General features: G+C 41.9%; 1 protein-coding gene across 3 annotated transcripts in view; it reads right to left on the bottom strand.

The window, feature by feature from the left end:
- Positions 1-668: 668 nt before the first annotated feature.
- Positions 669-17869, bottom strand: part of LOC133510964 (uncharacterized) — a 29807-nt gene continuing 12606 nt past the window's right edge. Inside the window, exons 3-9 of one of the 3 annotated variants that reach the window (XM_061839504.1) lie at positions 9536-9607; positions 9257-9329; positions 9006-9149; positions 8751-8921; positions 8603-8667; positions 7942-8152; positions 669-2899 (exon numbers count right to left, since the gene is read on the bottom strand). In XM_061839504.1, coding sequence (XP_061695488.1) covers positions 1171-2541 — 1371 coding nt within the window. In that variant the 5' untranslated portion in view covers positions 2542-2899; positions 7942-8152; positions 8603-8667; ... (2 more) ...; positions 9257-9329; positions 9536-9607 and the 3' untranslated portion in view covers positions 669-1170. The remainder of the gene's footprint in view (positions 2900-7941; positions 8153-8602; positions 8668-8750; positions 8922-9005; positions 9150-9256; positions 9330-9535; positions 9608-17869) is intronic. The other 2 variants (XM_061839505.1, XM_061839506.1) reach the window with 2 other exon arrangements.

Here is a 17869-nt window from a genome sequence, read left to right as displayed (position 1 = left end):
GATTTCTCCAAGATTTTCTGCGCTTTAGCTTGGTCAGATTCGAGCGCTTTAATATTCTCTTCAAGTTGCGCTATCTTTTTATCTTTTTGCATTTCAGAAGCGCATACTTTATCCAAAGCCTTTGTTCTTTCCTTCCAGGCTTCGGCAAAAATCCAAAACATCTCTCGGACGCCACCCAGCGGGGCTTTGTCCCTCACATCCACCCTGCTTAACATGCGCTGTAGCAGCGGTGGAGTTGCCAAGGGAATTTCTCCTATCCACGGCTTAGGGCGTCCCCGTACCGTCTGAGGAGTTTCCCTATTTCTTCAAATCCAAGGCTCTCCCAGTCGGAGACGCCATCCTCATTGGGAGCCACCTCCGCTCCCTTCACCGTTTTACACTTAAAACTTGAGGCCACTTCCGCCTCCTTCACAGTTTTGCTCTTAAAGCAACAAGCCATTTCTGAATGTATTCTCCGCGATCCTGCCGACAACGCCAAAAATGTTTTAAAACATTTCTGATACCTCGCTCAGGAGTTCGGTATCAAATTTTAATAGGTTCGTCGGAGATAGGCACTCAGAAATGAAGACACACTTCTGGCTACCAACAATTGGCACTTTATTGGTCCACACAGAAATGGTAACACAAGCACAAGCACAAATCACGTGGTATGAAGCTAAGTAATATCCAATCAGCTCTAGAAGAATATCCAGCTCTTACCGTGCGCCAATAGGAGGGAGAGCCAACACTCCAGGTAGAGAGCAGCTTCAATACCGGCTGGGCATCCGTACGCAACCCGCAGCAGACTCTACCGAGAGTATCTAAAGTTCTCCTTTTATACTCTAAGCGTGTGCGGAAGGAGGGTTGAGTGGCCAATTCATCCCGCCTGACGCCACACTATTCTTTGTTACCAACAAATGGCGTTGCACGACATCATATAACACAAAAACATCTTTTTATGACATTGCTGGTTATCCAAACATCCTTTTATGACATTGCTGGTTATTCAAAGCTATTGCGATCGTCTTTTAGGTTGTACAAAGCTATTGCGAAACATATACGAAGCTATTGCGAAACATATACGAAGCTATTGCGAAACATCTTTTAATTATGGAAAAACAACACAATAAAATTATTCTTACTTCATTCCACTCTTGATGTTTTTCCATCATTCAAAATGTAAGCAATTGATTATAGGCGATTATATATTTCCTTCTCTACCTCAAGCCGGATGCGTCGCACATAATAGCAAGTTCCCATATTGCATAGCGTAAGCACACAAATAACAATCATTAACACGATCAAGGGTGGCAAGAAAGTAGTACGCGCAGTGGAGGACATTCCTGTGAAGATGTCCCACCAATGATAAGCTGAAGCCTGTTGTACTAATTTAGCGGCATGCACTATTTCCCCTTTTACTACCATAGTTGACACCATGAGACTGGAAATCTTAGACGTATGTGACTTGATGAGTTTTTGGATGTCTGTAGAACTCTCCAATGCGCATTTGAATCGTTCCAGAGACACTGACCAGGGGGAGCGTAGTACCTCCCACTGGACCGCAGTCAACCTGCGGGACTCCGAATAGTTAGTCAAACGATACGTCATGTTTCCCCAGCGCCATATGTGTACATCTTGAAAGCATCCTACAAAAGGAACCGAAGGGACTTGTGAGTTATTTTGTGTTGTAGCCACACAGAGAGTATGCGGTCCAACTTGCCACATCATCTCTCTGGCTGGCTCCCTAGTCCAATCACAAAGTACAACCTCTGAGTCGGTTAGGCACGGATTCGAGTACGCATGTTGTAATCTGCAAGCCAACCCTTGGTCTGTTAAATCACATAAATCTGATTTAAAGGTTTTGTTGGTTTTTGGTTCAAACCACTCTCCGTCCATGTGTAAAAACCAATATCCACTTGTCGTTACAACAGGCAAAACCTGATATTTACAAACCACCTTTGTTGTCGTCACGTTGTACTGGGTCCAATACCCCGTACATTTATTTTTGTTACATTTGGTGTGTTCGGGATGTAATGTCAACCACAAAGAGTCAGAAATGTTCCAAACCTTCCGCCACTCTTGATAATTTCCCGACGTAACTATCCTTAGAAACGACTCCTTTTGAGCCGCAGCGTGTAGAGTTTGAATACTACATACTGTCCAGCTACTCTGTTCTGTCAAGTTCTGAAGCACGTTCTCTGCTTCGTCCCATAATTTGATATCCCAATTAAACACTGTTTTCCAAAGTTTTGCATTTTCTTTTTGTCCCACCAGAGCTTTAGGAAGCCAAACCCCTATTTGATGCAAGGCCCTGGCAGAGTGTTCTCCAGTATTGGACAGCATGGTCCTAGTTACCTCATTATCAGCAGTATTTGCCAATCCCAATACGGTTCCCGTTCCCCCCAACAAAGTATCATACCATGCCCTTTTTATTCTGTTACATATCGGAATCGGGGGAAAGTGAATTGTCCAGTATATCTTGGTTTCAACCACTGCTTGAGCTAGGTGTGTACAGGTGTCAAGAATTGGAGTCAAGTGTGTTTGAGTTATTTTTGGCGTCATTGTTTGTTCGATGATCAGCTTGACACCCCCAATATCTCCATTCGTCCAAATCCCACATACACATGACGCAGGAAGCGGAGACTGTCACCTTACTCCCCCGTATCACTCTCGTGGTGGATCATCATGGGAAGATAACAGGGGATGTTGACCGAGATTCTCCATCTCATCCCGATGAACTGGCTTGTCTCGCACACATGACCTTCGGTCATTCCCCACGAGGGTCGGACCATGGCACCAACGGCAAGGAGGCAGATGACCCAGTCATTTCCAATTCCTTGGCGCCGGATGTCTTCCATCTCTGCGTCCTCCCGTCGAGGGTCGTCCATTAACAGCTCCCACTTCAAAAGCACCCACCAAGCTGCAACAGATATGGTTACCACTATTGACAAAAGAAAACATGATTAGTATTCTCGCATGTAACATTTGTTCACGGGTACGTTCACCCATTTTTCCTCTCTTTGATATAAAACACTGACTGTGGCATCAGACCCCTGAGCTATAATTTCCGCAGCTCGAGGAGGTCCTGATTGCATTTTCCCCAAAGATATGGGAAACGGTGTCATTTTTACCTTTCCCACCAATATTGTCCGCACATCAATTCCTGTTCCAAATTGAAATTTACCTATTCTCAAATACAAAGTCATTCCAGCCAGGATGTCCATTCCAATTATCCACTCTGGGATGGGGGTGACGACCACTTCAAATTTCCATATTGGCATTTTCCCAATTTTTAATGGAAGAATTACTGCTTTTCCATTTACAATTTGTCCCCCCAATCCTCGCAGTGGAACATTTTCACCCTTCATTTTATCAGGGTTTCTGTGTCCAATTGAACATGGGGTCTGATGTCCCCAACTGACCATCGATTGATAATTTTGTTCTGGCTGGTTGACTGAGTTTGTCCTCCATCCTAGCTGAGGAGGTCAAAGGTACGTGACCTCTTGTCCTTATTTTTCCCCTTACTCTTGGGTTTCGCTCGGCCCTTTCTCACAGCAGCCGCATAGCTGGGGCCTCTTGTGTCTACTAGCATGTCGTCGCTTGAGTCTGTATCTTCCTCTTCCTCTTCTTCATCCTCAAATGCATCCAAGGGAGGGGCTGTTGGTTGAGCTGCCGGCGTCATCATTCCCTTTATGATGGTGGCCAGCTGAGCAATTTCTGATTTTCCCTTTGATCCTCTGCTCAAGCAATTTACCTTCAATCCCCTTTGTTTGCATCTTGCAGCCAAGGCACTTGTGGGTAGCCCGTCAATTTCTTCTTCTGCCGGTACTCTCCGCTACAATGAGTGCTTTCCACATTTCCCCCCTACTACTCCCGGCTTCGGGCGGTTTCGCGCACGGTCGTTTGCCATCTGTTTCGGACCTGTAATTCTCAGGGCAAGGCTGATGTACTGTGTCTCCCCAATCTCCCAAAGTCGCCAACTCCAACAAGCGCGTTTTTACGTCACTGAAGCTGTTATCGACGGCTCCTAACAAAATAGTAAGTATCGCAGACCTGTAGTGGGGGGGTGCGTCTCGAATCATTGCATCACGCACCACCTTTGGCACTGCTGTTTCATCAATAAAAGCATGACCCGCTCGCGATATCGACTCGCGCGTACACAATCTCCCCATTCTGTGAATTGCGTCGCGGATGGTTACCCAAGGCCCTTTGATCTCGGGCCAATCATGCCACGTTGGATACACAGATTGCGCTGTCATAGCATACAAGGCAAATAGCGAAAAAGAATCACCTGCCGCCATTGCTCTCCCGCTTGCACGAAACTCGGCATTCATTCGAGAATCTGAACTCAAGCCTCCAAATCGCGAAAAGTCCTCTGAGTCAAGCTCTATGGTGTCAGCTCCTTCCTCATACATCCGCCTGAGCCAAGAATCAGCTGGTTCTCCCTGCTTTTGTCGATACTTTGATGTTAAATGGGCTATCTCTTCCTGAGAGAAGTCCTCTTTTGTTTTCGTCATTCTGGGCGGCGGCTGAGGCTGTTCTATTCGCCTCATTATAGGGTTTCCTTCCTATCAACTATAGGTACATTATTCTCATCTCGCTGTTCTTCAAAGACGGGCAAGACAACATGCTGTTCCTCCCGTCTCCGCGAGATCGGTTTAACTTGGAGATGTCCAAGTTGTGGATACAGCGGTTGAGGTTTCATTTCCCCGCCATATTGCATGTCGCCATCTCCCCATATGTCGCCATTCCATCCCTCTGGCTCCCAGTCTTCCTGGAGTGCCACAGCGAAAGAGCGGACCTGTTTTGGGTCGATGCGACGCGGTCTTTTATTACTTTTCTCGCGCGCCATTGAAGAAATAAAAGCCACTGATTTCTCCAAGATTTTCTGCGCTTTAGCTTGGTCAGATTCGAGCGCTTTAATATTCTCTTCAAGTTGCGCTATCTTTTTATCTTTTTGCATTTCAGAAGCGCATACTTTATCCAAAGCCTTTGTTCTTTCCTTCCAGGCTTCGGCAAAAATCCACAACATCTCTCGGACGCCACCCAGCGGGGCTTTGTCCCTCACATCCACCCTGCTTAACATGCGCTGTAGCAGCGGTGGAGTTGCCAAGGGAATTTCTCCTATCCACGGCTTAGGGCGTCCCCCGTACCGTCTGAGGAGTTTCCCTATTTCTTCAAATCCAAGGCTCTCCCAGTCGGAGACGCCATCCTCATTGGGAGCCACCTCCGCTCCCTTCACCGTTTTACACTTAAAACTTGAGGCCACTTCCGCCTCCTTCACAGTTTTGCTCTTAAAGCAACAAGCCATTTCTGAATGTATTCTCCGCGATCCTGCCGACAACGCCAAAAATGTTTTAAAACATTTCTGATACCTCGCTCAGGAGTTCGGTATCAAATTTTAATAGGTTCGTCGGAGATAGGCACTCAGAAATGAAGACACACTTCTGGCTACCAACAATTGGCACTTTATTGGTCCCACACAGAAATGGTAACACAAGCACAAGCACAAATCACGTGGTATGAAGCTAAGTAATATCCAATCAGCTCTTAGAAGAATATCCAGCTCTTACCGTGCGCCAATAGGAGGGAGAGCCAACACTCCAGATAGAGAGCAGCTTCAATACCGGCTGGGCATCCGTACGCAACCCGCAGCAGACTCTACCGAGAGTATCTAAAGTTCTCCTTTTATACTCTAAGCGTGTGCGGAAGGAGGGTTGAGTGGCCAATTCATCCCGCCTGACGCCACACTATTCTTTGTTACCAACAAATGGCGTTGCACGACATCATATAACACAAAAACATTTTTTATGACATTGCTGGTTATCCAAACATCCTTTTATGACATTGCTGGTTATTCAAAGCAATTGCGATCGTCTTTTAGGTTATACAAAGCTATTGCGAAACATATACGAAGCTATTGCGAAACATCTTTTAATTATGGAAAAACAACACAATAAAATTATTCTTACTTCACCACGTGATGTCACATACTCAGAGCTCCAAAACATCCAACTTTGGCTGTCCCTCCAATGAGCTCATTTCTAATCCTATCCAACATGTTCACACCGAGCGAGAACCTCAGCATCTTCATTTCGGCTACCTCAAGTTCTCCTTCCTGTTGTTTCTTCAGAGCCACCGTCTCTAATCCGTACATCATGGCCGCCCTCCCGTTTTATAGACTTTGCAGAGACTCTTCTGTCACATAGAACACCAGCCACCTTCCGCCAACTGTTCCACCCCGCTTGAACCCGTTTCTTCCCTCCCTTACCACACTCTCTATTTGTCTCTATTGTTAACCCCAACTATTTGAAGTCGTCCACCTTCGCTATCTCTTCACCCTGGAGCTTCACTCTTCCTCCTCCGCCCCTCTCATTCATGCACATATATTGTGTTTTACTTTGGCTCATCTTCATTCCTCTCCATTCCAGTGCGTACCTCCATCTTTCAAACTGTTCCTCCGCCTGTTCCCTGCTTTCACTGCATATCACAATATCATCTGTGAACATCATGGTCCAAGGGGAGTCTAGTCTAACCTCGTCTGTCAGCCTAGGCCACTACTACCGCAAACAGGAAGGGGCTCAGCGCGGAACCCTGATGCAGTCCCACCTTGCACCAACCCTTAAATTCTTCTGACACACCAAAGGCACATCTCACCGCTGTTCTCCTGCCCGATACATGTCCTGTACTGTTCTCACATATTTCTCCGCCACACCAGACTTGTGCATGCAATACCACCGTTCCTCTCTTGGTACTGAAGACTATTTTACTTTTATTGCACTTTCATTATTTGCTTAAATTTGACCTTATACATTGAATCAACAGATAAAGTGTTGTCCATTTGCTAATCAGACAAGGATGTGTTGTGAAGCCGGTGGTTGTCCTTGATCTTCGTATGCAGAAAAGCGTCTGGCACCATCCTCCTCTCCCAGGCGTTGCCGTGGAGAGGAACGACACCAGATAAGTAGCGGAAAGTTACCATCCCGGCCCAGGACCAGACTGCGGGGGTCGGGGGCTGGGCTGGGGGGGCAGCCACTTTTACCATGGACCCATACATATAAAAACCTTGTGTTACCGGGCAGATTTTGTCTTCTTCTCTGGCTATCCTGCCTGAAGACACACGTCTTGTGTGCGGCAGATACCAAGATAAGACCTGGACGTCTGTACTCCACATTCCTTTGTAATAAATCCATTTGGTGTTAACTTTTTCTAATCATTGGTCTTCCTCGACTCGTGAACACACGGAGGGTCCAAACTCGCAAATCCCTGCAATTTGGTGACCCCGACTGTAAGTCGAGGGAGGTAGACGAGCATTGGCCGTCGACAGATGAGATAAAGAGAGACATATGAGAAACACAGGAGTGTTTTTCGGACAAGTCGAGGGTGGTCATCTGTACTTCTGACTTCTCCAGGTTGCGACCAAATCCAAAGGTAAGCAGAACCCTGTTTACTATCGAATTCTGCATATTGAACTGCCTAAATTTGAGAAGTCATTGGTATCAGATTGTTCATGCCTCATACGAGTTATTGGAAATAAGAGATAAAGAGAATAAGAGATTAAGACAATAAAAGATAAAGAGAAGTTGTATATCCCGTCGTAGCTGACGTATATTGTAGACGTACAATTGCACTGTGAGGTTTACCTGTTCTACCTAAGGGGGATGGGATCCCTTAAAAACAGAGGGTTTGCCGTCGGTTTGACCCTAAAATGTCGCAAGGTGGCGTACGAAAAAACTGAATAGTATAGGCTAATTTGTTGCGCAATAGGAATTTGGTTGGGTTTAGTTGAAGAAGAGTGACCACTAAATTAAAGAAATAATCATGGATGTTGAATTTGATTATGAATGTGCTGAATATAATCCAACTCAAGATGAAATGTACATTGCAAGGGAGCGGCAAATGATGGCTCATGTTGACAAAAAGAAATAAGATAAAGAAAGGAAGCGAACATTAAAATAATACCATTTGTTGTAATTCTGTAACAGTGAGCTTTGGAGATCTCTTGATTTCTCCTACCATCCTCCTCACTGTGAGTGGTGGCAAAATAAACTTTGGTCCTCGTCCAGGCTTGTTTACCACTGTTCCAGTTGTTTTGAACTTCTTAATTATTCCTCTCACAGTGGATATGGGCAGGTGCAGTTGACTGACAATCTTCTTGTAGCCTCTGCCTGACCTATGAAAGTCGACCCACATCTGCCTCACTTGTATGCTTTGTGACCTCTACTAAAATATTTCTGAGGAACATTTCTAAATAATTTCTATAGAAACAAACAGAAAATCTATAGAACTTTATGACCCAAACTCTATAGAACTGTTCTCCCCTCATAGTTTCTCAAGACACATTTTGAGTTCAAAATTAAGAGACTTGATTATGATTACATCAGGCAAACACTATAACTATCAATTAGGAATCTATCAAACACAAGAATCCATATTTTGTTTATAGAAAGAGCATTTGAAGGACCTCATTGTTCAGAAGTCTGCAAACAGCACAAAAAATACTTTCTATTGTATTCATAAATGCAGTATTATTTGAAAGTTAAAAGAAGTACAAAATCTTCACCTTATTCTCAACTGTATATTACTGGTTTAAAAAAATACATTCTGTACAATATTCAATTACCTCTTCCGGATCCGTTTCATATTTTCCTTAACGGTTACCAATCCAACTTTCAACATTTGGAATTTCTGCAAATCAAAAAGAGGATGGCAAAATTAGGAATTAGTTTGTTGTTAAAATTAAACTCAACTTTTTCTGTACTTAATCATACCAGTTCTGCAGAAGCAAAGGGTTTTCTGTCACCTTCTGTTCAAGGACAATGAAGTCGACCAGATATTTTATCTGTACAATGTCGATGTCCTCTTCTTGTGCTGCCCTATGGTCTTGATGCCTGCCCATGTCCCTTATCTCAGTAAGCAGCATGAGCCCTTTTTTTGGAACCCTGAACAACAACACATGCAAAATGCAAAAGCACAAATATGACAAAGAGGTCTTAAGACGAGTTATTCGTAGAAATTTGCCTTACTTGCTTCTTACGTGGCCCAACTCTCTTTGAGGGAATGGGAGAAGCTCATGTTTTGTGGTGGATGGCTCGAGGTTGATGGTCGATGTCTTTGTTTTGAATGTCTTGGGGTTCTTCATGGTGATAGTGAACCACCTGTTCCACTGCCTAATACAGTATGAATAAAACAGAATATCACAGTAATCAAGTTTTTTATTGTGCTCTTTGGGCCAGACTTGTTCTTATGAAGTGCTTGAAACAGAACATGCATTTACTTTGGTGGTCTTGCAGGGGAATTACAGGACTGACATCACGTTCTGAATCCTCCACTTTTGGAGGTTTTTAGAGCTGTAAAGAAAATAAAGTTATTATTTTTAGTTGTTTAAGTTGATAGAGATACTGTAGTCATGACATCAATTCATTGAATTCCTGGACTCTTTGGGACATTTATATAAAAAATACTACATCAATGAATGATATATGCATGCGGTGAAAGAATAAAATGTCATGCCAATTATGATTTCACCATGCACAACTGGGGAAAAATAACTTACTGGTCACTTTTACGATATCCGTGTTATTCTGCCCCAAGGAAGTTGGGTGGGTACCATAACCACTTGTGTAAGCTGAAAAAAAGAACATATTTTGGATTAATAATAAATGTAATGTGTAATGTGTGCGCAGCCGGCACCCTTAATTGATGGAATATATATCCTCAATGGTGGAGGCCAGTGTTTCAGGATATCTAACATATATTTGGTTGAGTAGCAAGATTCCATCTACTAAAATTGCGGACCACACTCAAAATGAACATATCTTTTCTTTGGAGGATTTGCCAAGGTAGCTTTGCCTGTAAAATAGGTCAATATATTAATGTAAATAACAAATTTGTCATTATACATGTTCTAGTTCAGGGTGTACCCTGCCTCCTACTCGTTGACAGCTGGGATAGGCTCCAGCACTCCTGTGACCCTTGTGAGGATAAGTGGTTAAGAAAAAGAATGGATGGAATTTAAAAAAACTATCATTGGGAAGAGCTTTAAATCTCCTTAAAAACGTACTTAAATGATCTCAATAGCTCAAACAACCAACGTTATGACCATTTAAAGATTCAGAATATGGGCTAATTATGGTATTGGTAAAACAATAGCAAAGAACAATAAGTTCTGACCTTCCCAGGATCTTCAAAATGTCATGACTTTTTTGTTTCTCAACGAATCTTTATAAATTTTGTTATCGCCACGAGGCCACGGTAGCGAGCTGGCTACCTAGCTGCACATTCAAGGTTCGTGGCAATCAACTAGAAAGCCATCCAAAGGCGAACACATGCTTTCTAGCGCGTTCCCTACACCACTCATGACGGTTGCCTAAGGTGGTGTGTGGAAAACGTTAATTTATTGCCTTCACAGCTAAAAAACTGGAGGCTTCTCGACAAGTGAACAGCTGCCATTTTTTGGAATTAGCAGATAGGCTGCATTTTCTTCTTCCCCTTCAGTCAACTGCATCAGCACACAACTCACCGCCACCTGCTGGCAGGCGAATCGTGCAAACCAATCCCCATTTCACACACCCAGAGAACAGTTGGAAATGTTATTGTGGGTACCTCTGCAAACTTTATTACTCGAACTTGAAAAAAAACACGTCAGCTGTTTATTTTTGTTGATCATGGTGGTGCTCTAGATGGAATGGATGAAAGCCAGTTGATTGAGTGGCTTTCACAACCCGCATCTTAAAAACTGTGGAATAATGGTTCAAATCCGGATTTGGTCAGATGACCTCTCCTTGGTCTGTTTGGCCATTTGGTTGATATTGATTGATGGTTTGTGAACGTAGTGCCCTCTTCAACACACTGACAGCTGGTTTCCGATTTTTCAAGATGTAGGCTTTATAATAGTAGCTTGTCTTACATGATGGACTTGCCTTATTTTGAAATCTCAATTGTCATGACTGTATTTATATGTGGTAACAAATATTTGATGCATTTTATTATGCAACTAAAACTCTCAATTTCAAATTTCACCCATATTACTCGATCTGATACTCCTTTCACCTCCAAGACATTCTGAGCCAGCTCTTCTTTTAAAATAACACCTACTCCATTTCTCTTCCCATCTACTCCATGGTAAAATAATGTAAACCTGCTCCTAAACTTTCTAGCTTTGCTACCTTTCCACCTGCTCTCATGGATGCACAATACATCAACGTTTCTTCGAATCATGTCAACCAACTCTTGAGATTTTCCCAAAATAGTCAAAGTCCAAACACTCAGTTCCTGGATGCCATTTACTTAAAAAAAAAAAAAAAAAAAAAAACGCTTCTATTGACAAAATCATGTTACAAAACAAATTCCGGAACGAATTAATTTCGTAGGTAGAGGTGCAATTGTATTAGATTTTTTGTTTTTCCTCATTTTGCCGCTCATAGGTGAGCTCTACCTCAGACATCTTTTTAAGTGGGAGAACCTGGACAATTGGTGGTTGACTAAATACTTTTTACCTCGACTGTATTGGCAATGCAAATATATTCACTCAAGAGACGGTGACTTGTCAATTAGGATAGAACAGAATATCTTTGTCATTCATTGACCACATACAACAAATGAAATACTTACATATACAGACACACACTTATAGAGAGGAACATCAGACAATTAAAATGTAAAAACAATGTAAAAATATTTAAAAATAATTTTAAAAATTCTAATAAGTTACAAGAAATAAAATAACTACCGATACTGCAGATGATTATTGCACAGAGCAGTTATTGGACTAAAGCCACAGGACACATACGCGCGCAGTATTATGTGCCATTTGGCATTTGGCATGATTTGGCATTTGGATGAAAAATGTTCCTGAGTCTGTTAGTGTTTGTTTTTAATGGCCTGAAGCTTCTGCCAAAAGGTAGTGGCTCAAAAAGTGCTTGTGGAGTGTGAGTTGGATGTTTCAGTATCCGTTTGGCCCATCTAAGGCAGTGCTGGTTGAAAAGGTCCACAGGGAAGGATGGGAGCAGCTGGTGAGCTTCTGTGCTGATTTTGAGTAATTGCACTAATTTCTCCTTTATTCCTCCAGTTCCAAGACACGTGACACCAAAATTTTGATGGATGATACAGACGATGACTCCTGACATCAGGCCACGCCCCTTGCTTGGGTCCAGAATTTATTCAAAGGGGGTAATGCTTCCTCCTAATCAGGAAATTACCCAGCAAGTTGGGCTCTGACCTCACCTGAGTTTCAGACTTACATGCCTATGGAAACGTCGCCATGGGTGAGTCTCTGCACAGATTCAGCGCTATTTCGAAAGAAGAACAAGCAAGACTGAGAGTGCAATCAAAACTGTCACAGAATACTTTTAACTGTAATTTAGCTTCACTTGTACCTTCGAGAATCTGACCTCACCCTCCCAGTGAGTGGAACACTAATATCTCTGTCATCTACTCACCCCAGATGTCTTGAATTAAACCCACTCCTTAACATTCATCTCCTACAATCCTCCACTGAGGATGAACAATCCAGGTTTTTGAAACCCAACCAGACATCAGACAAGCGCTTTCTGTACTCAACTTGGATGCACTTTGATCATTTAAGCAGACTTGAAACCACTCCTGCTAAGGTCTCGAAAAAGCACCTCAGTTGACGTGTTTCAGGTTCATACTTTCATTTGACATACACTCCATAGAAGAAGTAAGATTTTACTGACTGTGTTCACCATTATATTTCATAGTGTGGTCATAAATGGAATATGATGCACACATGCTACAAATAGCACTTATTTGTAACTGTGGTTATGGGTAGTTAATGGACAAGTCGACTGGGGTATAGAAAATGGGTTTTGAAATGTTAATTATAGTTCCAATGAATGTCATCTTCCTAGCTTTCCAAACACCCTATCGTGTGTGAAACTATATCCATAAGCCTATGTATAAGTTACTATTAGTAGAATGTATGTTACGTACAGATTCTGTGACTCGAGGCAAATAAATTTGAAAATGCTTGCTATGAAGTCAGTTTTTTTTTTTAACAATAGTTGTACGATTGAACAAGAAATGTTACTTTTAATAGAAATTTATGACCTAGGGTTACCTAACCCTAACCTTTGAGAGCGGAGGGGGGTGGTGTCAGGTAAACTCGGAAGTAGAAGTAGGCTGAGCATCAGCTAAAAAAAAAAAAAAAAAAAGACGTCAGGGTGTGGTTAACTGCACTGGATCAGTGGCGCACCTTAGAGGGAACATTGGTCAAGACTACACAAAATAAGCGACTTTTTCAATATCTATCTATCTACTCGGAACAATTTTTACGTGCGTGATTTTTCGTGCTCGACTGTGCAGATTTGCAAGTGCGATGTCGGCCGGGCGCATACGCACTCGTCAAATCACAGTGACTGATGCATGAAGAACGTATGTATCACCTCATTTATATTCATGTTCTACAGATCTCTATAATTCAATCAGTCCCACCACATTCTAGTTGTATAGCCAATTCACAATCCTTTTCTTGTCTTGCATGCTTCTTCTCCTGTTGCTGTCCTTGTCCCATCTTGTGCTGTTCTTCCTTCATAGGATGTAGAACTACAGGTGCAGATAACATCCATATTTGTTTCTTTGTTGTAGATATGGAATCAATGTTCTCTCTAATTTTTTACGTCCAAGCAAACACAATAAGACTCCATCTTCCCTCCCTTTGAGCAACCTCAGATGGACAGTGTGTCATCCATGGCTTATTAAAAGAAGCCCGTCAGAACACTTTTATTTAGAGCATTTTTGTGTTTTTGCAAACGTGCAATGTAAATATCAAACTTAGGTTCTTTTAACTACATAAAAAAATACATTGCAAACCAAACCAACCCAACTATAAACTATTGTAGTGTATTTTGGCATTATATAAGATAAATATGTGTATATATAAAGAAGCCCCGTAGCTCAGTGGTAAGAGCATTGGTTTGGTAAACTATCTATTTGGTATCCCACTGGGGCCTCCACTCCCTGAGGAGGGTTGCGTCAGGAAGGGCATCCAGCGTAAAAATTGTGCCAAACAAATATGTGCGTTCATCTGAGATGACACGCTGTGGCGGCCCCTAACGGGACAAGCCGAAAGAAACTTCTTCATAAGATATGTAGTTTATTGTTGCATTATGTAAGACAAAACCTGAGAGGAGAATTAAGGTCTGAGATGAGAAAGTAAGTTGGAGAAACTTCCTCAGTCCATTTCAAAGGAATTATATGGCATTTGGTATTTTCACAGTTAGCCACCTCATGACCACCTGGGGTTATCAACGGCGACCGGGAACTGTTGTGTGCTAAGACCCAATAAAGCAATAAAAGCAAGTCGATGCTCCATGTTATTACTACTCCCGCCATTGAGCAAACAAAACAAAAATAACAATGTACAATGTTCAAGCATTGACGTGTTGGAGAGGGGGCGTGACGCTGACGGAGCAGCACAACAGTCACAAAATATGGATGTTCCAGACAGGCTCATTTCGAAAGACTGGTGTTCATGTTCTCTTTGTGACCTAATGCCAACTGTGGCGGAATGCCAGTGTTATTGTGAGTTAGAAAAGGTCAAACAAAAAATGGAGCGTATTTGACTGAACTTGGCTCACGAGCAACATTTCTGCATAGCATAGATACTAGATAATAGATACAAAGTTTGTTTGGACGAAGACATGTTACATATCAATTTACTTATGATCCATGACAGTTTGATACAAGGGCCACTTGTACATCCAGTGAAAAATCGGTGCGTACACATTTTTAACAGTCTTGGAATTCTATGTAAATGCTTTGCGAATGCTATGTGAGCTATATGAATGCTATGGGTTATGTCCAAAGTTTATCAAAAATGCGAGCTTGTTTTCTGAGTAGGCGTAGTACTATCTAATGGTTTATTTATATGTGGCCTATAAAATGCAAAAAAAATTAAAAAAAAATTGACTTGCCGAAAGTGATTACACGTGTATATATATCTATTTTCTTAGCCGCCTAGCCAGACGAGGGTCGCGGGAGTGCTGGAGCCTATCCCAGCTGTCAACGTGGAGGAGGCAGGTTACACACACGCAGACACGGGGAGAACATGCAAACTCCACACATGGAGGTCCGGGATTGAACCCGGGTCCTCATAACTATGAGGCCAACGCGTTACAGCTGCGCCACCGTGGCGCCTCATAAAGTATGTCGTTGCTTGTACAGTACCGGCACAAGAGGCTATAGCTAAGCGGCTAATAACCAGTAATTGTTAGATGCGTGCAAATTTCCTGTGACAGCCACAGCTTTAACTTGTATTGAAGAATATGTAATGATTTTTTTTTTTATCAAAATTGCAAGAACAAAAGACATTCTCAAACATCACCCTTGAACTTTTCAACCTTTCGCCACATTTCAGGCTTCAAACATAAAGCTATAAAATTGACATTTTTTTGTAAAGAATCAACAAGTGGGACAATCATGAAGTAGAATGAAATTTATTGGATATTTTATACTTTTTTTAACAAATGAAAAATTGAAAAGTGAGGTGTGCAATATTATTCAGCCCCTTTAATTCCAGCGGAGCAAACTCACTCCAGAAGTTCAGTGAGGATCTCGGAATGATCCAATGTTTACTGATGATGGTAAATAGTATCCACCTGTGTGTAATCAAGTCTCCGTATAAATGCACCTGCTCTGTGATAGTCTCAGGGTTCTGTTTAAAGTGCAGAGAGGATCATGCAGACTAAGAAACACACCAGGCTTACCAATTACCAAGCTTTAAACATCTCAAGTAGCACTGTGCAAGCAATCATATTGAAATGGAAGGAGTATCAGACCTTTGCAAATCTACCAAGATCCGGCCGTCCCTCTAAACTTTACACTTGAACAAGGAGAAGACTGATCAGAGTAAAAGCAACACAACTCATCACCCTGAACACACCATCCCCACTGTCAAACATGGTGGTGACAGCCTCATGAATTGGGCCTGCTTTTCTTCAGCAGGGAAGATGATTAAAATTGATGGGAAGATGATTGGACCAAAATATAGTACTGTCCTGGAAGAAAACCCAATGGAATGTTTCACAAATAAAAGTATCAAGGTGTTAGAATGCCCAAGTCAAAGTCCAGACCTGAATCCAATCGAGAATCTGTGGGCAGAGTTGAAGACTGCTGTTCACAAACGTTCTCCATCCAACCTCACCGAGCTCGAGCTGTTTTGGAAGGAAGAATGGGCAAGAATTTCAGTCTTCTCGATGTGCAAAACTGATAGAGACATAGCCCAAGCGACGTGCAGACGTAATTGCAGCAAAAGGTGGCGCTACAAAGTATTAATGCAAGGGGGACGAATAATATTGCACACCCTACTTTTCAGATTTTTATTTGTTAAAAAAAGTTTAAAATATCCAATAAATGTTGTTCCACTTCAGGATTGTGTCCACTTGTTGATTCTTGACAAAAAATATTTTATATCTTTGTTTGAAGCCTGAAATGTGGTGAAAGGTTGAAAAGTTCAAGGGGGCCAAATACTTTCACAAGGCACTGTATTTATATAACAGTTTTTTTGTTTGGTTTATTTTTCTTTATTTGTGCAATCACACCTGATACTTCAAAAACCCAAAATATTGGATAACATTGTCAGTTTTACACAATTACAAAATTTGCTAATATATTTTACAGATCTTTCACGACGGATTAATTTGTTGACATGTGGTAAAAAGAAATCTTTGAATCCAGTAAATTTGTATTTTTTTTGTCCCAAATGAAATCAGTACTAATACAAGTATATGAAGTATATCTGTGTTCACGGTAGATAATCATCAACAAAAAATACAACCATCGACATTCATCATTCCACGCATGTATAAACCCAAGCACCAACATTAAATCTTCTCACACGTGCCCTTTATTACATCTGCCAAGGACGTCATAAATTTACTGATATTATGTGTAAGTTTGTGAACAATATTATAAACGAACCATATTACTAACTACCAAAAACAAAAAGGAATAAAATCTTTGTGTCTGAAACGACATCAAATATTCTCTAAGATACAGTCATTCAGACAACACGCATTCCAAAAGGTTATTCATTGATATGGTTGTAAATTAGAGAAGCTGTAATTGTATTAAATTTAATACTGACACCATCTCGCCTTTACCACAGTCAACTTTTTAAGCTCCCGATTTCGTCCGGGGCTACAATTGTGTTTCGGGCCGGCCCTGGTACATGTACCTGGCCATGTACATGGATGAGTAACTGTGTATGGGGATATTTAAAGTAAGTACGGTTGTACAACCTTTAGCAGGCTTGAGCTGCAGCCACCTTTCTTTACTTTTCTTTCAATTGGAATCTGAAGAAAGATCAATCAGGACAGGTTTCATTGGAACACAGCGTTGAGGCATTTTGTTTGAGAACTTTCACAGAGAAGACGTTGACCAAGAAGCATGTGTTCTCTGTTTGGGTCCGGAAGTAGAATTTTCACGTGACTCATTACGTAGTGGCTTAACAACTGGATAAAGCGACTATAACAGCGAATCAATGCTCTGTGTTACTACTACTCCTGCCATTGAGCTTTGGAGGTGCGACGCAAAAAGGGACTTAACCCCAAGGAGGACAACCTTGGCCGAGGAGAAGACATCTCCCCTGCGTCTCCCGATCACGGTCTGGCGACCAGAGCCGTAACGGTTAATAGTGTGCATATGTGTGTGGAATGTATTGATAACATTTCCGAGATTGTTCATCCTCTTGTACAAAAAGTGTCTGAAAAATTCCTTGTCATTTGTGGAATATATCAATTGAAATGCCTCCTCCACTAAGGGGAGGTGGGCGTGGCAGTTAACGATTGGCATGGTGAATTTTATTAAGGGTCTAGTGTCATCCCTATAAACATTCTAAAATAGATATTGAAATGAAAAATACACAAGA

This window comes from Syngnathoides biaculeatus, chromosome 13 (genome assembly GCF_019802595.1).
Source record: "Syngnathoides biaculeatus isolate LvHL_M chromosome 13, ASM1980259v1, whole genome shotgun sequence".
Classification (NCBI taxonomy): domain Eukaryota; kingdom Metazoa; phylum Chordata; class Actinopteri; order Syngnathiformes; family Syngnathidae; genus Syngnathoides; species Syngnathoides biaculeatus.
This window is presented reverse-complemented; position numbering and strand designations above follow the sequence as displayed.